This window comes from Pholcus phalangioides, unplaced genomic scaffold (assembly GCF_987345545.1).
Source record: "Pholcus phalangioides strain wild (caught in Gottingen) unplaced genomic scaffold, Ppha-v1.0 ptg000022l_1, whole genome shotgun sequence".
NCBI lineage: Eukaryota > Metazoa > Arthropoda > Arachnida > Araneae > Pholcidae > Pholcus > Pholcus phalangioides.
Window position 1 is genome coordinate 7,257,105 of NW_028301615.1, and position 26,592 is coordinate 7,283,696.

At 36.6% G+C, this 26,592-nt stretch overlaps 1 protein-coding gene across 5 annotated transcripts in view; it reads left to right on the top strand.

The window, feature by feature from the left end:
• LOC149069409 (protein DOP1A) overlaps positions 1-26,592 on the top strand; it is a 727,510-nt gene that overhangs the window by 623,343 nt on the left and 77,575 nt on the right. Inside the window, exon 30 of one of the 5 annotated variants that reach the window (XM_089250153.1) lies at positions 76-161. The exons of 3 other annotated variants lie outside the window; for them this stretch is intronic. In XM_089250153.1, the coding sequence (XP_089106279.1) occupies positions 76-132 (57 nt within the window). In that variant the 3' untranslated portion in view covers positions 133-161. Of the gene's footprint in view, positions 1-65; positions 162-26,592 lie in introns of those variants that run through there. One more of the 5 variants, XM_089250154.1, reaches the window with a different exon arrangement.

Below are 26,592 nucleotides of genomic sequence, written 5' to 3' on the forward strand. Positions count from 1 at the left end.
TATTCATTTCATATTGAATTAATTTTGACTACTTATTTGTTTAGGAAACTCATTTATCTCTATAGTTTGTTTCAGGTTAACTTTGCAGTGAAGAGAAAGGTAGAGAGTGTATTCCTTCGCCGCAAAATATAGTTCCTATTCATCGGAGGTTTCTGACGATCGTTTGTATAGAATATTTCAATTTTTTTATGATTTCGAAAAATATACTGAAAAAATACCATTTTGAACCAATTCATTCGTTTAAAATTTTTAAATTAGAAAAAATATTGGTTACCATTACCAAAAATCCATGGCGAACTCAAGAACACTTTGGCGCGATTTCCAAGAAATTTTCCCCGCCAATATCACTGTCATGCTTTTTTTTTTTGGTTGCACAATTATATATATATATTATATTGTCATTTTGTTGAATTTTCCAATAGATACAATTTTTCATTCAGTTTTGCATGTAGTTATAGGCCTACACACCCAGACGAATATTCAATCAGTTTTTTTTTCTCCCCCCCTCTTTCACAACAGAGCCAATACCATTGTGAGAGGCTCTCTTTATGGGTGTAGGTTACAGTTCCAGGCGCCCCCCTTTTTTTTTAAATTATCTATTTCTTGCTATGTTTGTAGGATAGGGCTATAGTGGAGGGTGTTGACATAACTAATGTCTTTTTTGCACCCACACCAACACGCCATCTTCGAAAGAACGTTGTTATTGAAAAGGAAAGAATTTTGGATTGCAGATGGCCTGATAGGACACATGTTGGAGCAACAGTTAATAAGTAATAGAGAATCTGATAGTTCTACAACTTCAAGTGAAGATTCCAAGTAAATGGGAATCTGTAAAAAATGACTAAAATTGTAGTGATAACAAGTGGCATTGACGCAAGAAAAGTGAGATACTTTTCAATAAAAAATATATATATATTTCAAAAACCGCTTTTTAATTTCTGAAAGTAATCTACGATGGTTTTTTTTCATTAGCTAATTGTTACTAACTGACTGCAATTTTTTCTACAAGCATTACGTTACACGTAAAAAATATTTTTTTCTGCGAGATTGGCGAGAATCATACCTTACAGAGGCCGCGCATTGATACATAGGTTAAGAGGCTTTCGTTGTCATAGCAACGAGTGATGCGGTTCCCTCATAGCTTCCTCTTCACTGCAAAGTTAACCTGAAACGAACTATAGTATGTAGATATTTTGATGAAGTGCTGTGAAATTTTCCCCGATTCACACAATTGATGACGCCATTTTTCTGCCAAAAAAAACTGCCTCAACAGTAATTTTTGCCTAAATAAAACAGAATCGCTATATATGTTACGGGAATTTAATAAATCCAGTTATTATGCATAATCACTGACTATTATGAACCATTACCAACCATTTTTATAAGTTTAATAAATTTTGTTTTCCATGTTTATCAGTGATTATGTGTATTTCCTAGCTCATATTAAATATGATAAATTATTTAAATTTACCAAATATTTTACTGATAAAATTGTAATATTTTTATGTTCGTTTGTTTTAATAGTTATGAATAGAGCCCAGAGTAAGTGGCAAAGTGTGCTTCAAAATTATGCAAATACACACTATAAAATGCCAAAATATACACACTAAAATGCCAAAATATGCACCACAAAAAAAAAAAACCCAAAAAAGAGTGGTTAAAAATTCCAAAAAACTGAGAAAGTTATGCATTTGAAAATTAACACTAGAAGGGCCACTGGCAGTCAAAATGACTGCTGCCACTTTTTATTGCAATTACATGAAATTTTTACAATAAAAATTAACAGGCATTATCCGACATGGTTAATTTGTTAATTTTGAAGAAATTTGCGTTTTCTTAAGCATACAGGATGTCCATAAAATAATTTTCCAACTATAAATATGAAAAATTATAGAGGGCAACTGTGGACAAGATTTATCATGAAAAAAAGATAAACCATTGCGTTTACATCACATCCTACATTTCTCCATTTTGATGATGTACATCTTTTATATTTATAGCACTCTATTTTTTATTCACTTTATTTAGTTGTTCATGCGCTCTATGGATAATATACACTACTAGCTGATACCTGGCGACGTTGTCCGCCCCGTAAAAAATTTATATATGTATAGCTTATTAATTATTTCTTAATCAAAAAAATTTCTGTATCAAGTAAGAAAAAATTACTTCTATTTTTAAATATTTTAATTAAAAATTTGAGGCAATCGCTTGTGGATACACAATATTTTTTCTTTTTCCATCTGGTGTGTAGATGTACAAATTTCTGGGATTACCAACATGCAAACAGGTGACGAAAAGGTGTCCGTGTGAAAAACAGGGCTCAAGTAGGTTGATACCTGCCACTGCCAACGCTGGCGCTTTGGTCATGGCAAAAGCTAAAAGAATCGGGAACTGTAATCGCTTGAAAGTGAATTGCATTTCTTCTGTGATAATTGGGATACGTGGAATAAAGACTTCTTCTTCTTTGGCACATCCAATTAGAATCGTTGCTTCAATGATGAAATTGTGCCATTTCTTCATGAAGAGTCTGGTGCCATTGCAGAGTCTCTGTGTCTCCAAATTTCTTAAAAGCATTATAGGTGCTCCGACTTTGAGGGTCAAATTGTGTGGTGGCACACCTGGAATATCCAAAGGAGTTCAGAAATTCTGCAGGATACAGAACTAAATGTCTGTGCCGTGTCTGTGACAGTGTCAACTAATTTGTAAGATGTGGAGTCTCCTGGAATAATTTTTAGGATTTTTTCGTTGATCTTGTTCACACTGTCATTTTTCGGTGCCAGAATCGCTCTCAGAAAGCCGCTCATGGTTTTGGTCATTTTGTTGAATGTTTGGGAAGACTTTGCAAGTTCCTGAACTGAGTTTAACAACTGGCAAAATCCATTTGGGAACGTAATCGGTCCAGGGCTTGAGTCTACTGGTTGGTCAACTGATGTGAAAATGATAGCAGTGCTGAGTCATTTTGCAGTTGAACTCGCATGTTGGTGGGTAATGATAATTTTTTAACTTCGTGTGCCAGAGTGTTGATGATTTGAGGCAAGCATTGAGTTCATCAGTTCGCGTTGAACATTTTTAGCGTAGTTGTTGTTCTCTGTTGTTAGCAACGTCATATGTCCAGCTTGTGCAACGAGTATTATTCAAACGCCTTTTCGCATTTTTTAAATTGAAACTATACCTATACGATGGGCGGTTGATGAGATAAAGGCTGCATTATCACTTGCAGGACACCCTGTATATAGGCTAGCAGAAATACTCGGCTCTTCCTGGGTTTTCTGCAATTAATGGGAGGATTGGAAAAGTGACAAACCGTTATAAAGGAATAAACTGTTATAATAACAGAATTAAAGGTGTGACAAACCATTGTAAAGGCATATATTCACGTCTGAAACGTATTGTTGGAAACCACAGTAACCAAAGTAAACGTTCCGAAAGTAATTGTTGAGGCCCCAAAACTATTGTTTCCCGACAGTTTTTTGCCCATTTCGGGCATTTGCCCAGCTCTGACGAACTTTTAAAGTAGCCTACGGTTCAATCCCGGACCTGTTTGGTATATATGCAAAATCTGGCGATGATTGGTCTAAAACTGGTAGATTTGTATAAAGAGCATACACACATACATACTTTCACATTTATATATAAGATTATGCTACTATAAATTTGCACTATCGAGGAAAAACTAGGCCACTATTAAAAATTCATTCTACAAATTAACTTATGAAGAATATACAATTTAAAAACATGTCTTTCTTTTCATCAGTATTATCTGATTCAGACCAGTCACTTCCGGAATCATTACTTTCCCTTTCGGGTAGATATAGCAGAAAATCGTGATTTTTGTTGTCAGAGTTCGCACAGTTGTGAATTCATTCATTGTCCTATAATTCAGAATTCATTCATTGTCCTATAATTCAGAATTCATTCATAGTCCAAAATATCTTACAGCACTGATAAAATTTGACTATCTTGTAGTATACATCCTGTATACTACAAGATATACTACTATACATCCTGTAGGGACTATCCTGTAAATATTTTACAGAAGTCAAAGCCATCCGGATGTAATATTTTTCCTCGTTGTTTTGGAGAGAAGTCAAAGCCGATGTGACGTTTGTTTTTTGTTGTGGTTTTGGCGCGTTGTTGCTCGCGTGTGTCATGTCCGTGCCATGCGTTTGTAGTGATTTTGTGATTTATTTTTGTTAATTAAAGTCAATTGAATAGATTATTCCATTGTCAATCACTACAACTGGTGACCTATATTGTGAAGAGAACAGGCAACGAAAGAATTTAAGCAGATAAAAATGACAGATCAAAACGCAACTGGTTCGGCAGAAATCGCCCATGTTTCTGTAAAAGCTCCACCGTTTTGGCGAACCAATCCGGAGATCTGGTTTAGGCAGATGGAAATTCAGTTTCTCTTGGCAGGAGTGACAGCCGAGGTGACAAAGTATCATCACATCGTATCTGCCTTGCAACCCGAGGAGCTCTCTGTTGTCGGGGACATTATCACCAGCCCGCCCACCTCAACATCTTACGCTACGCTAAAACACTGTTTGTGCACGCAGTATGCGGACTCGGAGGAACAGCGGTTGCGCGACCTAATTTCTGGATTGCAACGGGTGAGTGATGATATTTTGAAGTCTATTTTCCTCCAGCGGCTGCCTACAAATGTTCAGCAAATATTAGCAATATCCAATGATAGCCTGGATAAATTGGCAGAAATGGCCGATGCCATACTTGCCGCCGCGGAAAAGTCCAATGCAGTTCATGCGGTGTCAACTGAAGCTTCACAAATGCAGACCATTTTAATGGACATTCCTTCCCATTTGGAGCGTCTCAAAACGCGTGCTCGATCCCAATCGAGAAATCGCAGCGGATCTCGTCAGCGTTCCAGAAGTTGTGACAGAAACTACCAGCACTGTTGGTACCATTGGTGTTTCAAAGAAAAAGCAACCAAATGTGTTCAGCCTTGTAGTTTCAACCTGCAGGGAAACTAGCTGGGCTGTCACTTGATACTCAGAGTGACGGCAAACTCAAGTGCTTCCGTCTATATCTGTCCGACCAATCATCCTCCATGAAGTTCCTCATTGATACAGGCGTGGATGTCTCTGTAATTCCTGCCACAACTGCAGAATCAAGTCATCGGCCTGGAAAATTGCAGCTTTTTGCAGCAAATGGAATTGTCATAAGCACCTATGGCCAACTCCTGCTTAAGTTGAGCCTAGGACTACGAAGGACATTTCACTGGCCATTTATTGTTGCAGCAATTTCACAACCCATCATTGGGGCAGATTTCCTACGTCACTTTGGCCTGTTAGTTGATGTTCAACAAGGATGTCTGGTTGATCCTTTAACACAACTTCGATCAAAAGGTCAAATCTCAACTGCACCACAAATTCAAGTGAAGTCCGTGGATGGAAACTCGATCTTTCACCGCCTGCTAGCAGAATTCCCGACACTAACAGAAGCTTCCGTGGGTCCTCGACAAGTTCAACACGATGTGCAACACTTCATCGAGACAAAGGGGCCACCGGTCTATGCGAAGCCAAGGCGATTACCTGCAGACAAGCTGAAGGCTGCTAAACAAGAATTTGAATATTTTGTGCCGCTTGGAATATGCAGACCATCAAAAAGCAGTTGGGCCTCACCACTTCACATGGTGAAGAAAAGCAATGATGACTGGCGCCCATGTGGCGATTATCGAAAGCTCAATAGTGTAACGGTGCCGGACAGGTATCCAGTCCCACACATTCAAGACTGTGTACAAATGTTGGAAGGCAAACAGGTATTCTCCACGCTTGACTTAGCCAAGGCACTCAACCAAATTCCAGTAAAAGAGCAAGATATCCCAAAGACTGCTGTGACAACACCATTTGGACTTTTTGAGTTTGTATTCATGCCTTTCGGTCTATCCAACGCGGCTGCAACGGTTTATACATTATGTTCTCAGAGGATTGAACTTTTGTATACCATATTTTGATGATTTCTTAGTGGCCTCAGAAAGTGAAAGTCAGCATGTTGACCATCTGAAACAAGTTTTCCAGAGGTTTCAAGAATTTGGTGTTCTCGTCAACGCTTCCAAGTGCGTTCTTGGTCAAGCCTCTGTGAAATTCCTGGGTCACACTGTAGATGCAAAAGGCATTTTACCTCTTCCTGACAAAGTCTCAGCAATCATAAACTTTCCTAAACCAGATACCTCGAAGGAACTGCGTCGATTTCTGGCCATCAATAATTTCTATAGGCGTTTCATTCCTCATGCTGCACAATCTCAAGCAGTGCTGAATAATTACCTAAAGGGTGCCACAAAGAATGATAAAAGGCGTATCGAGTGGTCAGACGAGTCCACCAAAGCATTCCAAAAGTGTAAGGATGACCTAGCTGAAGCAACCACATTATACCATCAGTCACCTACAGCTGCCTTAGCTATTGTGGTTGATGCATCTGACACCGCTATGGGAGCTGCGCTTCAGCAACAGATAGGAAAAGATTGGCAACCATTGGCATTTTACTCCAAGACGTTATCTCCGGCCCAGCGGAAGTACAGTGCAGATAGAGAGCTGTTGGCAGCGTACATGGCAATCAAATATTTCCGCCATATGGTGGAAGGCCGTTGTTTCGTGCTTTTTTCTGATCACCGGCCACTTTCCTATGCATTTACACAAAAAGAAGACAAGTGCTCTCCACGCCAACTGAGACACTTGGACTACATTAGCCAATTTACTACGGACATCAGATATCTCAAGGGCACAGACAATGTAGTGGCTGATGCACTATAAAGAGTGCACATATCATCGATTAATACACCATCAATGTTCTGACTTCAAGGTAATGGCACAACAGCAAGCAGAAGATGAGGAACTCCAACAGTTGATATTTGGCATCATTCCATCCACTTTGACATTTCAAGCCATCCCAGTGGGCGACCCTCCATTGGATCTTTTTTGTGACACATCTACCGGCCATATCCGTCCAGTCGTCCCACGCAACTTTCGTCGACCGATATTTGAGAAGCTGCACAGTCTCTCTCATTCTGGTGTTAAAGCCTCAATCAAGCTGGTACAACAACGGTATGTGTGGCCCTCGTTAAGAAGTGATATTTCTTCTTGGGCTCGCAAATGCATCAATTGCCAGAGGTCAAAAGTCTCCAGACACACTAAGAGCAAGCCAGGCATTTTTCAGCCATGTAGTTCCAGGTTTGAGTATTGCATATTGACCTGGTAGGACCGCTTTCTCCCTCCGAAGGGTTCCGGTACTGTCTCACTATGATCGACCATTTTTCTAAATGGCCAGAAGCTGTGCCTCTGGTGGACAGTTCCGCCAACACAGTGGCAGAAGTTTTTTACGCCAGCTGGGTTGCTCGTTTTGGCCTTCCTCTTCGGTTGACATCAGACCAAGGTGTCCAGTTCAAATCATCACTCTTCTCCGCTCTGATCCCCTGGCTTGGTACTATCCGTCATCGCACATCTCCTTATCACCCAGCTGCTAATGGGCAGGTGGAAAGATTTCACAGGCAACTAAAATCTGCAACCATGGCCCATGCTACAACAAGCTGGAGTAAAATTCTCCTTTCCATTCTGCTAGGCTGCCGTGCTGCTTGGAAAGAAGATTGCAGCAGAAATGCTATATGGGGTTCCGATTCGCCTGCCTGGAGAATTTTTGACGCCTCTCAGTGACAGTCCAGATCCAGCGACTTTCATTGGTAGGTTGCGGCAAACTGTGCAGAACTTGTGTCCTACTTCAAATCAGGCGCATGGATCAACAACAATCTTTGTCAGCAAAGACCTAAAGACATGCTCACATGTCTTCTTGCAGACTGATGCTCTTCGTCGAAGCCTTCAGCCTCCATACACTAGCCCATATCAAGTTGTCTCTCGTGGGGATAAAATTTTCAAAATTATTGTACGAGGTCGTACGGTGACAGTGAATATTGATCGTATAAAGCCTGCATATGTGGTGAAAGACACTGCCAAATATCGGCCAACCGCTACCTCATCTCAAACAACTACCTAATCTCCAACAGCTGACTGTACTCCTGCCAAGGACTTGTCAAGTGATTCCAATGTGAAGTCTCAGGTGGTGACTAGATCTGGGTGCTAAGTAAAATTTAACCTGAAGTATAAAAATTTATGCACTTTGTGTAGCAATCATCAGCTGGCGGGGGGCTACTGTAGGGACTATCCTGTAAATATTTTACAGAAGTCAAAGCCGTGGTGATGTAACGCTTGTTTTTTGTTGTGGTTTTGGCACATTGTTGCTCTCGTGTGTTATGTCCGTGCCATGCGTTTGTAGTGATTTTGTGATTTGTTTTTGTTAATTAAAGTAAATTGAATAGATTATTCCATTGTGAATCACTACAATCCTTTTTCTAAGAGGTTCATTCACACACAGACTAAAACAAAAACTCAGCTTGCCAGGTGAACATTGAGAAAAAGTTTCCTCAACTTTGATAACAGAAGCTAAATAATATATCGTGTATTGATTGTGGATACATATTGTCCCTGCCAATAGACATTTTAGATCGCCCAGTAACACGATACAAAACAAATAGCATTATTTCATTTACTTTTTCTTACATATGATATGTTACTATTGAGATATTTACTGTAATTTTTTCTTCACCACTTACCTCGTCTGTAATTTGCGCTGTAGCAGTGAGAGAAAGTGGTCACAATGTTTTCCTGCCAATATAGTGTGTGGCTTGTTAGTTGTAGACGTGATGGTCGTATTTTGTTTTTCTGTGTGATCATGTTAATCTCTGTTTATAATAAATTAGTTATTTCGTTATTTGAGTTTCAAAACGACATGTCTGTTATATTCCCAACAATCTGGTTATGGAGACCTGGCTGCACTTCATTTTCGAAGTTGACCGAGTATTAGCTGTTTAGTTTTCGTCTTCGTATCATCGCAAGTCATGCACTGAGCTTACAAGCATACAGAAGCTTAGTAAGGACAATTGCTGAAAAGTAATCTGCTGTCGACGTCCAAAGCTACTGCATAAAACTGGTCCGTCATCTTCAACGAACAAGCAAGAGTCATCAAACCAGATGGATTCTTACTCCTACAAGCACAACGCCATGAGGGCTTATACTATGTGAAGCCAAGCATCAAAACCGCTGCAGTTGTCACCGATCTTCAGAAGTGGCATCAAAGATATGGCCACCTGAACGAGAGCGAAGGCTCGGGAAGAAGCTCAAAGGCAAAAGAATGGTTCGAGGTGTGTCATTTGGATTCTTTAAGGAATTGCAATCAAACAGCTACACCGTTCCCAAAAGAGTCACGATATCGAAGCAAGAATTTGCTGGACCTTGTCCATTCTGATGTGTGTGTGGTCCTATGAAAGTCCCCTCATATTAAATGGTTCTAGATATTTTATTATATTTATATATTATTTTTATAACATTATATTTGTAATTATATTATATATTATATTATAATATATATTATATTATAATATATATTATATTTATAACAAATCTTGTTATGTCCAAGTATATTTTCTTAAAACTAAAGACGAAGTGAAAGGTACATTCGTGAAATTCAAGGGTGAAATGGAAAATCTTATCGGGCAGAAAATTTAACTTCGCACTGACAATGGGCTGGAATATTGTGGGTCTCAATTCACCCACCATTTGCAACAGCAAGGGATTCAGAAAGAAAAATCCGCCATATACACTTCTCAACAAAAGGTGCTGCCGAGCGTATGAATCACACAATTGTGGAAATGACAAAATGTCTATTGATCCAGTCAAAGCTACCCACAAGTTTCTGGGTGGAAGCTGTAAATTGTGCTGTGTACCTTCGAAATTGAGCACCTAGTGGTCTGTGGATGAGGTGACGACTCTATACAAGGCGTTTTTTGGCATCAAGCCAAGTGTGTCTTACTTCAAGGTTTTCAGACACAAAGTTGTGTTGAACAAGGAAAGGGCAAATTTGAGCCTAGATCACAAGAGCATAAGCATGTTTTCATTGGATATGCATCTGAATTGAAAGCGGATCGGCTGTGGGATGATTAATCAAGAAAGGTGATTGCAAGCCGTGTTATAAAATTCATCGACGAGTTTGAAAATAATCTTCCTTCCAATGGTAAAGTCGAATGTGTATTTCCAACCGAAACTTGTGAAAGCGATTGTGATGATGAAAGGGAAATCATGTTTCCTGTATACAGCCGCGTATGTTGTCTTTTATGTAAGATACGAACACATGCCAATTGCTATTATTCACGTGTATTTTTAAAAGTAATACTCATTGAATAGCATCTGTGTTGCTTGAAGGCATCGTGGATTTTCCTGGGAACTCAAAGCAAATAAAAATGTGTGGAAAAAAAGACACGTGCAAACACACTTACCAATGAAGATATGTTTCAAATTGAAAAAAAAACAATTACCCTGAAAAAAAAAATTGGTATGGGCACAGGTGTTCTCCTTTCTCAGTATTCGCATCAGGTTTCTGATTTGAATACTCAGAAAACTACATAAGTGACAGTTTCAGATCAAATTGATCTTAAAGTTTCTCAAATCTCATTGATATTAGTTATACAGTAAAACGGAATCACAATGGCCATGGGGGGGTGTGTGTCTGGTCCTCTCCCCCCCCCCCGAAATGTGAGAAAATGACAGAAAAAAAAGGAAAAAGATGGCCAAATCAATTGTTCTATTACTGGTCCGAAATTTCTGGCTACGTTCCTGCAAGAGACTGAGATCTTTTTCCATTGAAGACAGCTTAATAGAGGTTCAATTGATGTAAGGTGTAAAATTATGTAACAATGTTGTGTGTAATTGAAGTGCAGTATAATAAAAATAAATAGTTGAAAATAATCTAATTCATTTAAATGCACATAAAATAATGTACATTATTTACTCTATAACTACTAAATATTTAGGTTTCCACAGCATCTGTATGAAAATTAGAGTGAATGGCATAAATGGCAGAATTTTCATCTTAAATGGCTAAATTTATGTTCTTTTTTTTTTGTCCTCAGAAATTTTCAATGAGGGTGTCAATATCTGTCGTGTCAGGTTCAGTTTGTACATTGCCATCTATATTTATGGAATCCTCAGCACCAGGGTAACTAGGATTTTTGGACCATTACACTGATTTCTCCCATAGAAAAGCTTCTACGGGAAGCTTCTGGTATGAAAAAAATTTGGAACAATTTTGGAAAGCAACTGTTTCACTACATGTGGCTTTTCAAAAACCACAGCATCAAGTACGGTAACGGTTTTTACAAATCTATAGGTGGGTGAAATAGAACTCGCATCAGCAAGCAGTTGTTGCATCAAAAATTTAAGAACTAATGTTTTGTATGATCCTTTCCTTTGGTCAATTGGTCACGAAGCAGTTGAAGTGTTTGTGAGAAATTCTCCATTAAAGGGTAAAAACTTTACTTTCCATTTCCATGTTAGACAGGTTCCGTTTAATTCAGGTTTTTTAATATACCAGGTGTACAAGTATGAAATGCGGATTTTTTTTCAAAACAAACACGTTAAATTCGGAAGAATGATTAAAAAGTGTTTTATTCAAAGTATGCTCTATTGCTTGTTATACATTTCCCCCATCTTTCCTGAAATTTGTGAATACCACGCCAGTAAAAATCTTCCCTTTTTGCTGCGAACCATTCATCGAGCTATTTTTTCACATCTTCGTACGAACCAAAGCATTGCTCAGAAAGTGTGTGACCCATTAATGCAAACAAGTGGTAATCGGAAGGAGCCAAGTCTGGTGAGTAAGCCGCATTGGGTAGAACTTCCAGCTGAGTGCTTCCAACGTGCCGCGAACCGCTTTTGCTGTATTTGATGGAGCATTGCACATTGACCATTGTCAAGGAGCATTTCACGTTGTCATGGGGCATTGCGATTGGAAACAGCTTGTTGACTAACGCCCAATTGCTCTGCGAGTTGTTTTTGTGTCTGTTTAGTATCATCTTCATCCAACAATGCTTCCAATTCCGCATCTTCTTTTTTTTTTTTGGCGGTTTTCCGTGTCTTTTCCTTGTCTGCAACATCGAAGTCACCACTTTTGAAAAACCGAAACCATCATTCACACGTATCTTGCGATGGAGCATGTTCACCATAAGCTTCTCGAAGTAATCGGTATGATTCAGCAGCAGTTTTCTTCAAATGAAAACAAAAAAATTAATGCTGTCCGCGAATGCTCTTTGTTCAGTATAACTTTCGACATATTGAACACAACAATACAACACTATGCACACACTTTTCCAATTTATCACTCGTGCGCATCTGACACTTGTTGATGACACAACAAAATGGTGCAGTGTCAAATCTTTATAGCACAAACTGCATTGGTCCACCATCTGTTTTCTGAAATCCGCATTTCATACTTGTACACCTGGTATTATTCAATATATTATCGTTATTTTTCATTATTATTAGTTAAATTTATAATTCAATAAAATAATTCAAATTAATCATTTTAGAGTTTACATTACTTTGATAATTATTTTTTATATTGATTATATTATTTCTATATTGATATAGATGATTTTTTACATTAAGGTTATTACATTTTTTACAAGGTTATTAATTACATCAAAACTATGTGATCCTATACTGGGTAGATATGAGAAAGTGCTGGAATTCTCTGGTTCAATTCTGGACTCATAGATGGCAGCAGCATTTTTCTTTTCTTTTTTACATAAATAATACATTAACTTTAATAGATTAACTTATATTTAAAAAAAAAGATGCTATGTCCCATCTCTCGTGCGCCGACTATAACACCACGTTCAAACTCACTTATATCTCGATAACCTATCATTGTAGCAGCAGTAACCGATCTAACAACTATGCCAGACACTTGTGTTATATAGGCGTTGCCGACCGCAGCGCCGTACTCTGATTGGTTCCATATCTCTTTATTTGCATACGCATGCCTGTACCAGTTTTTTTGGCTCTTCAGTTTATATCTATGCGACAGACATCTAGCAGATAGTCATCTTTCTTATTGGTGATTACATTGCCTTTGTCGGTGCTCATCCTGTGGGCATTATGAAAACTTCATCGAATCGTCATTCATAAGCACTGTACATTTCCACCCTTGATCTGCGCCCAACTCCCTTCGCTGTGAGAAATAGAAATCCCAACAAAAGCGGGAAGTGTGGCTTATACGGTGAAAATTAAATATTAATTTAATTGAATTATTAATTAATTAAATATTTTGGGTTCTTATGGAGATACTGTAATGGTAAATGTTGGTGACTCTCGAAGGGGGGGGGGAACTCTGGAGCCCATGGGGCAGATAGAAATTTACCGTTAAAGAAAGGCTCACTGTAATTTGGGGAATATCATACAAACCGAAATTTTTCCACATGATATTGAAATTTTATCACAGCAAAAATCAATTATTTAACATTTCAAATTTTTGTAACCGAATTTTCAAATATAATTAAACTTTTATATGCAGTTAAATTTTTAAATGTAATTGATATTATAATTTTAATTTCGAGTGTCATGTACATGAAGTTACATACAATGGGCCAATTAAAAGTCTGATTTCATTCTTTTTACTCGAGAGTTGTTACTTTAGAGTTGAAAAAAAAAAATCAAAAATCGATTGACGCAGTGGTGACAGAGATGCTGTTGGTGCCCAGGGTACTTTATGGAATGGGTATGAGCACCCAGAGAAATGATTCAGAAATCAAAATTAACTACTTCAAGATCAAGACAAGAACCCACAAGTTCCAAACACTTCCGGCATCTTTGGCCAGTCAAAGGTGCCGACATGAAGGAAACATTGAGGAGGTGGGGCTAAAAATCGCCATTCATTCCGTTCATAAGGGACTCAAACCCGTACTCAGGCGGCGAAATGGTGCATTGAATTGTATATTCATGAGTTAGTGGAGTTGGGGGGGGGGAGCCTCAAATGGCATCAGCCCCCAGTTCTGGTGCCTATGGTCGGACTGTTTGAATATTATTTCGGTGTGATAATACAAAGTGATTTGAAATGTACACTGCATTGCAAAAAAATAATTTGAAAATAATACTTTTCGCAGCTATTACATAAAACTTAGATACGTTGTCATAAAAAATTCCTTAAAGATATATTCTCTGCATGGATACATAGAAAGCTGGAACCGCGGCCTATACGATGGAAACTAAATTTTCAAAATTTATTTGATCCCAATTTATTATTTGGGTGAACTCCCAACGCCCCTCACTGCGAGAAATGGAAATCCCGACAAAAAGTGGGAAATGCGGCTTATACGGTGGAAATTAAAATTTAAAAATTTATTTGATCTCAATTTTTTATTTGGGTGAGCTCTTCAACATCCCTCACTGCGAGAAATGGAAATCCCGACAGAAATGCGGCTTATATTGTAAAAATTAAGTTTTAAAAATTTAATGACTTCAATGAATACTTTCCTTCATTTGTTAAAAATTAAAACAGATGGGAAGGAAGAACATTTCCAATAAATGAGGAAAAAAAATTAGTTCCATTTTTTATGCCTAAAGCAGCTACACTATTTATAAGATCACAACAAACACATGAATTTTAAAGAAATTCAAATTTGTCGCGATGAAATGAGTCTACGAAAAATTTGTACCGCAACGAAATGAGCCTGCAACAAATTTGTACTGCAACGAAATGTGTCTGCGACAAATTTGTACTGCGACGAAATGAGCCTGCGACAAATTTGTACTGCGACGAAATGAGCCTGCGCCAAATTTGTACCGCGACGAAATGAGTCTGCGACAAATTTGTACCGCGACGAAATGAGTCTGCGACAAATTTGTACCACGACGAATTGACGCTGCAACAAATTGAATGCGACGAATTGTCCTGCGACAAGTTGAGCGCGACGAATCGACCTAGACCCTTGTTATCACTACAGTTTTAGTCATTTTTTACGGATTCCCATTCTATGGAATCCTCACTTGAAGTTGTAGAACTATCGGATTCTCTATTGCTTATTAATTGTTGTTGCTCCAACATGTGTTCCATCAGGCCATCTGCAATCCAAAATTATTATTCTTTTCAATAATGTGCTTTATGCATTATTGCCAAAGGGTCTCTCTCTCTCGCTTATTTATATTTATCTGGAGAGACACTGGAGGGGCTTCTGGTGGAACAGCCTCTGCTGTGGTGGGAAGATGGCATTGGTGTGGGTTCAAAAGAGACATTACTTATGTCAACACCCTTCATTATTGGCTATTGGAATTCAGAAACCACCCCCTATCCTACGAACACAGCAAGAAATAAATAATTTAAAAAAAGGGGGGGTCTGGAAACCTACACCCATAAAGAGAGCCTCTCACACTCTCCGCTGTGGTGAAAAAACTGAATGAAAAATTGTATCTATTGGAAAATTCAACAAAATGACAATATATATATATATATATATATATATATATATATATATATATATATATATATATATATATATATATATATATATATATATATATATATATATATAATTGTGCAACCAAAAAAAAAAGCACAACAGTGATATTGGCGGGGAAAATTTCTTGGAAATCGTGCCAAAATGTTCTTGAGCTCGCCATGGAATTTTGATAATAGTAACCAATATTTTTTCTAATTTAAAAATTTTAAACGAATATACATTGGTTCAAAACGGTATTTTTGCAGTATCTTTTTCGAAATCATAAAAAAAATTGAAATATTCTATATAAATGATCATCAGAAACCTCCGATGTATGGGAACTATATTTTGCGGTGAAGGAATACACTCTCTACCTTTCTCTTCACTGCAAAGTTATCAATCAATAATCTATTGATTGGATAATATATTACCCATCCATAATAGTTACAATTATTCTTAATGATTATAATTATATATACTTATATTTCATAATTATTCATTTTGGATTTGAAAGAATTTTGAGTAATTATTTTATCGTTATCAACTTTAGAGTGATAAAATTCAATTATTATAGATTAATGCAAAATATACTGTAGAAACATTAGCAAAAAGGAGATATTTGGATGTAAAAAATAAAAATCAAGATGGGTGTCATGAATATTGGCTCTGAGATCAAATAAAAAAAAAACAAATCAGACTCATAGATGGCAGCACCAATTATTTTAGAATACGTAGTACGAAAGCTTGGATAACCAAGCGGAGATCGAGATGTTGTTCGGAAAGAAAAGAGGACAGACATTTTCAATCATTAGAGCATGTATGAATGCTGAACGGGACTGCGCATGGACAGCCTCCAAGCTCAGCTAATAGCCCCTACAACATTAGCCCCCAGATGGCGACATATAGAGAGAAACGATGTCACTCTCCGCTTTTCATACGAAGTACGAAAGCCTGGATAACCAAGCGGAGATCGAGATGTTGTTCGGAAAGAAAATTCACATTCCTCTGGGGGGAATCGAACCACCAATCTTTTTGAAAAGCAGAGAGTGACATCGTTTCTCTCTATATGTCGCCATCTGGGGGCTAACGTTGTAGGGGCTATTAGCTGAGCTTGGAGGCTGTCCATGCGCAGTCCCGTTCAGCATTCATACATATGCTCTAATGATTGAAAATGTCTGTCCTCTGTAGTTCAATGGTTAGAACACTCGCCCGGACAGTGAGAGATTGGTGGTTCGATTCCCCACAGAGGAATGTGAATTTTCTTTCCGAACAACATCTCGATCTCCGCTTGGTTATCCAGGCTTTCGTACTTCGTATGAAAAGCGGAGAGTGACATCGTTTCTCTCTATATTTTAGAATAATTGGCTATTTTTTATTGAGTCTATCTTAATATAGGTGTAGCTTGGTTATGAAGAACAATAATTTAAAAAAATATATTTTTTTTATAAATATCGTTATCAACTAGAATGATAAAATTCAATCATTATAAATATTTCTGATAAATGACGAACAGAACAAAATGGACGGCATATTGGATAATATATTTTGGATTAGAAAATTATACGTATAAAGCAAGACTTAAATAATTACAATGTTAATTAAAATTGCTAGCATATCGAAAAACTGTGATCCTATACTAGGTGGTTAGAGATTCTCTGGTTCATTTCCCTACTCATAGATGGCAGCAGCAATTCTCATCCATATTAGCCATATAATTATTCTTAATAATTAAATAATTATATATAATTATCAATGTACAAACATATGATAATTATTCATTTTGGATTGGAACATGGTATACCGAATAGGCATTGATATATAGGTAATCGCCAGATCATGAGAAAAATAAAATACCTGGGATGCATTTTAAATAAAACAATGTCATTTTTACCGCACATTAATTATGTACGTAATAAAACAATCAATGTAATGGGTGCTCTTAACAAAATTTCATTCCCCCAGGCTAAGCTATCTATTAAAAATAAAATTCTTTTATTTAAGTCAATACTTCGCCCTACGATGTTTTATGCCTCACATGCATGCAAAACCAATATTAAAATCTTGCAAACTGGACAAAATAAGATTCTAAGGAGATTTTTGCACCTTGGTTCATAAAAAATCTTAATATTCGCCAAGATTTGGGCATTCCTCATATATTCAATTATATCAAAGAAATTAATAAAAATCAATTTGAGAGAATGAAAAATTCCAGCCATCACAGACTTGGTTGACTATAGTTCAGCACCTACACCAAAAACCTCGGCTCGAACAGTGTATAGGAGACCCCAGCAGATTTCCCACCTCCCTTGGGAGGAAATGCAGGAATGGATAATGCAGGAATAATTTGGAAGCCTCCTAGGCTATATCGTTATCAAAGGACTGTAAATATTATATATATATACGCTTATTCTGTACTAATGTGGCACCTATTTTAATCGCATTTATCTATTTGGCACCTATTTATTCACTTTTTTGAGCATCTAATTATCGTATTTAATTAACATGTTGCACATATGGAAATTACTATAAGGCACATATTGTTGTAAATATGAAATCTATACTTAATCTTTCTTAACCGTGAACCGCATCATATATATTTTTCCTTGTTTTTACTTTTACGGTGAGTGGCAACTCTCGCGGGTGTTCGTTGTGTTGTTATCTTCGGCCATGTAAGCGGTTATATCTAAACTTCACTTATGAAATAAATGTTCTCTTAACTTCAAGATCTTTATTAAATTTCTGTTTAGGCAGTAAATATAAGTGGTTATGTGCCCAGCGACGATTCTACTGCGCGGATGTGTAATAATTGATTGATACGGCCATAACGTTACTGGTAGTACTAAGCCTAACGAGGCGATTTACACGTGTCTATCTTCTTCCCTGTTCTTTGAGAGATTTCGATAATCCGGTATGGATAAATTTACTTCCATAGAGAAATTGGAGGGAGAGAGCAACTGGGTGAGCTGGAAGTTTGACATTGAACTCCAGCTTACGGTGCAAAAGGCCATGCCTATTGTGTTAGGCAGGTTGACGAAGCCGGAACTGCCTGCCACTACTGCAACAGAAGAAGAAATGAAAGCTTACTCGACGGCCCTAAAGATATATGAGGATGTGGAAACGATAGCTCGATATATCATAGGTGTTCGGGCTGAGCCTAAACAACACATCCTCACATGCAAAACAGCAAGAGAAATGTGGAATGCCCTTCACAGTGTGTATGAGCAGAAAAATGAAAGACGACTTGATCTGTTGTACAGTCAGTTATTCTCATACTCAAAAGATGCCACTGACAGCATTGCCACACATGTGTCGAAACTACAGAGGATTTGGCAGAACCTGCAGGAGGAACTAAAAGGTGAGGGTGTTCAACTTCCCAAATCTATGTTGTTGAACAGAATTTTGAACACCTTGCCTAATGAATATCTGGAGTTCAAAAATGCATGGGAGTGCGTTCCTCACACTGAAAGAACTGTTTCTGGCCTCACAGAAAGATTACATTTGCATGAACAACGGTTGGAAGAGGCAAAGCCTGCTGAAAACAGGAATGTTGCATTCTTTGCAAAACCTGGCAAAGCTTTTGGTAAATATGACAAAACTGCTGCTGCTCAGAAAAAGACTAAAAACAAGAAATTCAAGTGTTATGCCTGCGGTCGTCCTGGGCATTTGAAAAAGAATTGTTTCACCTTAAAGGTGAAAATGCTGAGAACGGTGAAGCTCGCAAGTCAGGACAAGCATTTGTGTCTGTTGCTGGTATGCAGAGCAAAGGTCGATTCTGGTGCCTCACACCACATTTCATCCAAGCTGCATTGGTTCTCCTCATATGAACAGTTTGATACTCCAAGGCCGTTGAGACTGGATGATGGGCAATCCACGTTTGCCAGAGGCATTGGTGAAATAAGAATTGAAATGCTTGTCAATGGGACTTGGGAACCAGGCAGTCTCACTAAGGTTTGGTACGTTCCAGATTGTGACCAAAATCTTTTCTCATCTAGTGCTGCATTAGATAATGGCCTGCATGAGTATGCTAACAGTAAAGTCAGTGAATTCAAGAAACCTGATGGTAAAACTGTGGCTGTCAGTATCAGGCATAACAGTGTGTATAGACTGTTAATGAGTGTTTTGAGTCCAGAATCGGCTTGTGTGAGTGTGGACGATGATTGTTTACAGCTATGGCATGAACGTTTGGGACACCAAAAGAAGCGCTATGTGCAGAAGTTTTTGAGGCAACGTGGCATTGAAGTGAAGTTGGATGATGAATGCTGTGATGCCTGTGTATATGGAAAAATGCATAGGCTTAGCTTTGGCTCTCGTCAAGATCGTCCTACTTCACCTGGTCAACTTGTTCTCGCAGATGTATGTGGACCTATGCCCAAGGGCGTAGCGGGGGGGGGGACTTGGGGGGTCTGGTCCCCCCCTGAAATGTGAGAAAATGACCGAAAAAAGGGAAAAGATGGCCAAATCCATTGTTCTGTCACTTTGGTCCCCCTCCAAAATGAAAGTGGTCCCCCCCCCACCCCCCCCGAACGAAATTTCTGGCTACGCCCCTGCCTATGCCAGAGAAATCACTTGGTGGAAACAGGTATTTTGTAGCATTTAAAGATGATTACTCCAAGTACAGAAGTGTATATTTGATAAAAGAAAAGTCCCAAGTGAAAGATATGTTGTCTAGGTTCTTGGCTGAGGTCAAGACAACTGGTTATACCCTGAAAGAACTGCTAACTGATGGAGGTGGAGAATTTAATAACACATATGTCCACAAAAATGTGCAGAAGGAGGGTCTTGCTCATCGGAAATCGATGCCTTACACTCCTAAACAGAATGCGGCCATCGAAAGAGAAAACAGAATTCTGGTTGAAGCTGCAAGGTCGATGTTACATGCTGAAGAACTCCCAGAGGAATTATGGGGTGAGGCAGTAAATACTGCTGCATATGTTTTGAATCGTACAGGACCTACTCCTGAAGAAGGCAAGTCCTCCTTCGAATTGTGGTTCAAGAAAGCTCCAGTAATTGACCATTAGAGAGTCTTTGGTGCTGAATGCTTTGTACACATTCCCAAGAAAAAGCGAAGAAAGTTTGACAAGAAGGCTGGGAAGGGTTAGTAGGATACTGTGGTAACAAAGATGGTTATCGAGTGTGGTTACCAGATAAGGATGAGGTCATCTTGACTAGGGACATTGTTTTTAAGTGTGAATTGTCAAAAAGGATATATATGAACCAGTTGCCAAAATTTTCTTCAGAAAATGCTTGTGAAGAAACTGAAGAAACCAGTAACGATACTATTCCAAGGGAAGCTATTCCAAGTCAGAAAAGCACTGGGGCTGAGGAAAGTCGAGTTAATTTGAGAGATCGGTCTCAGTTGCATAAACCATCAAGATTTGAGGGTTTTGTTATGCTTGCAGAGGATGATGAACCAACAACACTCAGAGAAGCATTGAATTCGAATGATGTTGATAACTGGAAAATTGCAATGCAAGAAGAACTGGATTCACTTGCTGAAAGTGACACCTGGAAGTTGGTAAAATTGCCAGAAGGTGGAAAAGCGATAGAGAATCGCTGGGTCTACAAAATTAAAAGAAACATAGATGGTACAGTAGAGCGTTTCAAAGCAAGGTTTCTCCCAACAACCAGGAATAGACTTTCATGAAACATTTAGTCCCGTAGTTTGTTGGGACACAATCAGAACTGTTTTAAGTATAGCAGCCAGCGAACAGCTAAAACTAGCTCAGTTCGATGTAAGAAGTGTGTTTCTTTATGGAGAGCTAAACGAAGAAATTTATATGAAGCAGCCCCAAAGATTGGAGGATGGATCCGGACGAGTTTGCAAGTTGCAGAAAAGTATATACGGACTGAAACAGGCCCCTAGATGTTGGAATTATAGATTTAATGATTTTCTTCGGGGTTGTGACTGAAACAGATGGATAGCGATCCATGTTTATTTGTCAATGAGAATAAGTCATTATTTTTGGTACTGTATGTTGATGATGGAACCATTGCTGCAAAGGAGGAAAAACAACTGGAAATGTTTCTGATGAAACTGAAAGAAGAATTTAGCGTGAGGATTGAACCCCAAACTACTTCCTGGGAATGCAGATCCAGTGTTTGTATGATGGTTCTATTTTTATTCACCAGGAAAATTACTGCAATAAAGTTTTGAACTGCTTCAATATGTTAACTGCTAATCCTGTATGTATCCCTATAGATAAGAGTGTATCTTTGCAGAAACATTCTGATGCATTAGATGAAGACGTGCCATATAGAAAAGCAGTAAGAAGCCTGATGTACCTGTGTATAGTAACTCGTCCCAATATTGCCTATGTGATAAGTGTGTTGTTTCAAGTCTTAGACAAGCCAACAAAAGTGCATTGGGGTCTGATCAAGAGAGTGTTAAGGTACTTGAAAGAAAAATCAAAATTGGGTATTTTATACAAAGCAAGTGTTCAAAATAAATTGGAAGCCTTCAGTGATGTTGATTATGCTGGCGATGCAATTACCAGCAAATCTACTTCTGGCATGGTCTTCAAATACAGTAGAGGAGCCATCACCTGGGCAAGTAAGCACCAGAATTGTGTTTCGCTCTCTACTACAGAAGCTGAATTTGTCGCTGCACAGACTTTTTTCAGACCTGTGTATGACAATTACTGTGCCAGTCTTACAAGTTGACAATGAAAGTGCCATACATATAGATGTGTGATATAAGTTTGTTCGAGAAAAGTTTCAGAGTGAATTACTAGATGTTCAGTACTGCAGTAATGAAAATCAGGCAGCTAATATATTCACAAAACCTTTGTCAAAAGTTCGATTTGAAAGACTTCGTCAATTAATTGGCATATGTGAACTTTAAGAACATTATTTGAAGTGCTTTCTTTGTCTTCATTGTAATATGAAGACAAATGTTGAAGGTATAGATTTAGGGGAAGTGTTGTAAATATGAAATCTATACTTAATCTTTCTTAACCGTGAACCACATCATATATATTTTTCCTTGTTTTTACTTTTACTATGAGTGGCAACTCTTGCAGGTGTTCGTTGTGTTGTTATCTTCGGTTATATCTAAACTTCACTTATGAAATAAATGTTCTCTTAACTTCAAGATCTTTATTAAGTTTCTGTTTAGGCAGTAAATATAAGTAATATATTGGAACTTAGAGAAAAAAAAGCCACCCGGACGAATGGCATTTAATTTGATGAGTGTATAAATTAAAGCTTAGGATTATAACCACCATTCTTTTATTCTGATTGAGTTCACTTTGAGATAAGTGTTACCACTTATGTGTTACCACGCAGTTACCACTGAGATAAATATGTGGGTTGGACCTCTCTCTCCATCAAGCAGTGACGTGTCATCGAAGAGTTGTGGTGGCATTTTCTTGGTGATTTATCTGCATTCAGGCTAAATTGTGTGGAGCTATGACCATGACCTGGATTTGACTATGCTTTCTTTCCCACACAAAACACATACATGCACACACTAATTATCTAAAAAAACTGACAGTCTATTTCCCCCCCCCCCTTCTTTATAGGCCTTACTGGGCCCGTTCATAACCCCACAATCAGCCAAGAGCTGGGCATGGGGGGTAACAATTTGATTCTGTTCTGTTTATTGAGCTTTTATATATATATCTTAATGCAGGTGTAGCTTGGTTATGAAGAACAATAATTTAAAAAATATATTTTTTAATTATACATTAAAACTCAATAAAGAATTGATAATAACTGCTGCAGAATATATCGTCATTTTCCATTAATTAAATTTAAATAATTCAATTTAATCATTCTACACTACTTTAAAAGGTGCTTCCCATTTATATTGATTATATTATTTTGTTATATTTTGATATAGATTATTTTTTACAATTTAAACAAGGTTAATTAGGGACACTTGATAGTATATCGAACTATGAGACCCTATGTGGTGGCTGGAGGTTCTCCGGTTTCTTTCCCTACTGAATGAGATGGCAGCATTGTTTGAGGACAGATTGTGATTCCAGTTTATAATCAAATCTCATCCATATTAGTAATATAATTATATATACAAACATTTGTTAATTATTCATTTCGGATTGAATGTACTCTACTTTGAAAATTGTTTTCCATATTGATTATTTTATTTTATTATATTGATGTAGGATTCGGATTTGAAAAATTTTGAGTAATTATTTTATCTTTATCAACTTTAGAATGATAAAATTCAATTATTGTAAATTAATGAAAAATGACTTATTGAATAATATATTTTTTATTAGAAAATTATATGTATAAAACAAGACTAAATCTCACATGATTAATTAATGCAAAAACTGTAGACACATTTTACTAGTCACTCATAGATGGCAGCACCAATTATTTTAGAATAATTAGCTTTTCAATTTTAAAGTTTACTCTAAGTTGAAAATTGTTTTACATATTGATTAATTTATTTTGTTATATTGATACAGATTATTTGATATACAATTTAATTTATCTTTGAATTAATTCTGAGTAATTATGTTATCATTATCATAAATGTAAACAATGTTGTTGATTATTTGGTAGCATATCCAATGTATGTGATCAATGGTGGCTGGAGATTCTCTGGTTCATTTCCCTGCTCGTAGATGGCAATAGCGACTTTCATTGTTAGGGCAGATGGAGATTTACTAGAATCCACCAATCTATTGATTGGATATTACATTACCATCCATAATAGTTATAATTATTCTTAATCATTACAATTATATATACTATATCAATATACGTGTAGCTTGATTATGAAGAACAATAATTAAAAAAATATATATTTTTTATAAAATTACCTAATGATAATATACAAGATATACAGTTGACTGGATGTTGTGAAGATATTTATTATTATAAATAATAATATAATGAATATAATTATATAAATATAATGAAGATATATAATAAATATCTTCACAACATCCAGTCAACTGTATATCTTGTATTAACAAGTGGAGAGCGACATTCATGTCATAATGATAATATATAATTAAATAATGAGTAATATGTGTCATTATCAACTAGAATGATAAAATTCAATCATTATAAATATTTCTGATAAATGACGAACAGAACAAAATGGACTGCATATTGGATAATATATTTTGGATTAGAAAATTATACGTATAAAGCAAGACTTAAATGATTACAAGGTTAATTAAAATTGCTAGCGTATCGAAAAACTATGATCCTATACTAGGTGGTTAGAGATTCGCTGGTTCATTTCCCTATTCATAGATGGCAGCAGCAATTCTCATACATATCAGTCATATAATTATACTTAATTATATATAATTATCAATGTACAAACATCTGAAAATTATTCATTCCGGATTGAATTAATTTTGGGTAATTATTTTATCGTTATCAACTTTAGCATGATAAAATTAAATTATTGTAAATTAATTAAAAATGACTTTTTGGACTTATTGAATTTCCCTTACCTACATTGTAGTATATACAATATATGTATAAAGCAAGGCTAAATCTCACGTGATTAATTAATGCAAAATATACTGTTGAAACATTTTACTAGTCACTCATAGATGGCAGCACCAATCATTTTAGAATAATTGGCTTTTCAATTTTGAAGTTTACTGTACTTTGAAAATTGTTCTCCATATTGATTATTTTATTTTGTTATATTGATATAGGACTCGGATTTGAAAAATTTTGAGTAATTATTTTATCGTTATCAACTTCAGAAATTTAAGCAAGGTTGTTGGTTATTTGGTAGCATATCCAATGTATGTGATCAATGGTGGCTGGAGATTCTCTGATTCATTTCCCTACTCATAGATGGCAGTAGCGACTTTCATTGTTAGGGCAGATGGAGATTTACTAGAATCCACCAATCTAATCATTGGATATTATATTATCCATCCATAATAGTTGTAATTATTCTTAATGATTATAATTATATCAATATCACTATATCAATATACATGTAGCTTCGTTATGAACAACAATAATCGAAAAAATATGTATTTTTTTTTAAATTACCTAATGATAATATATAATTAAATAATGAGTAATATGTATCATTATCAACCTGGATGTATGGGAACTATATTTTGCGGCGAAGGAATACACTCTCTACCTTTCTCTTCACTGCAAAGTTAACCTCAAACAAACTAGAGAATCCAATAATCTATTGATTGGATAATATATTACCCATCCATAATAGTTACAATTATTCTTAATGATTATAATTATATGTACTAACATTTCATAATTATCCATTTCGGATTTGAAGAAGCTTGAGTAATTATTTTATCGGTATCAACTTTAGAGTGATAAAATTCAATTATTATAGATTAATGCAAAATATACTGTAGAAACATTAGCAAAAAGGAGATATTTGGATGTAAAAAATAAAAATCAAGATGGGTGGTCTGAAAATTGGCTCTGAGATAACAGATCAGACTCACAGATGGCAGGACCAATTATTTTAGAATAATTGGCTATCTTTTATTGAGTTTTTTATGTATAAGGGTTTTTTTGCACTTTTTCTTAAAATTCTTCCAAATTGTTCTGCAGTAGCGTTTATTATTTTGGCACATTCTGCTTTGGGGTAATATATCTTAATATACGTGTAGCTTGCTTATGAAGAACAATAATTAAAAATATATTTTTTTTTTATAAAATTGCCTAATGATAAATATATAATTAAATAATGAGGAATACGTATCAACTAGAATGATAAAATTCAATCATTATAAATATTTCTGATAAATGACGAACAAAATGGACGGCATATTGGATAATATATTTTGGATTAGAAAATTATACGTATAAGGCAAGACTTAAATGATTACAATGTTAATTAAAATTCCTAGCATATCGAAAAACTGTGATCCTATTCTAGGTGGTTGGAGATTCTCTGGTTCATTTCCCTACTCATAGATGGCAGCAGCAATTCTCATTCATATTAGTCATATGAATGAAAATTGTTCATTCGGGATTGAATTATTTTTGAGTAATTATTTGGTACAGCTTCGATATAGGGGACACGCCAAGTTGGCGACTTTTTTCCGGCGATAAGTTGCCATCATTGGCACGCTCTGGTTTGTTGCTGTTCTGTTGCTGTCTGCTGTTTGTTGCTATTTATTTATACAACATGCAGGACCGTTATTTATTTATAAGAACCCGGATTCCCGGAAAGAGAGTCCGGGTTTTAATTATTTTTTTATTATAATTATGCTTGTTGGTTTTAGCATTTTTATGCTCGCCCAATTCAGCTGTTATTTACGTTTCCA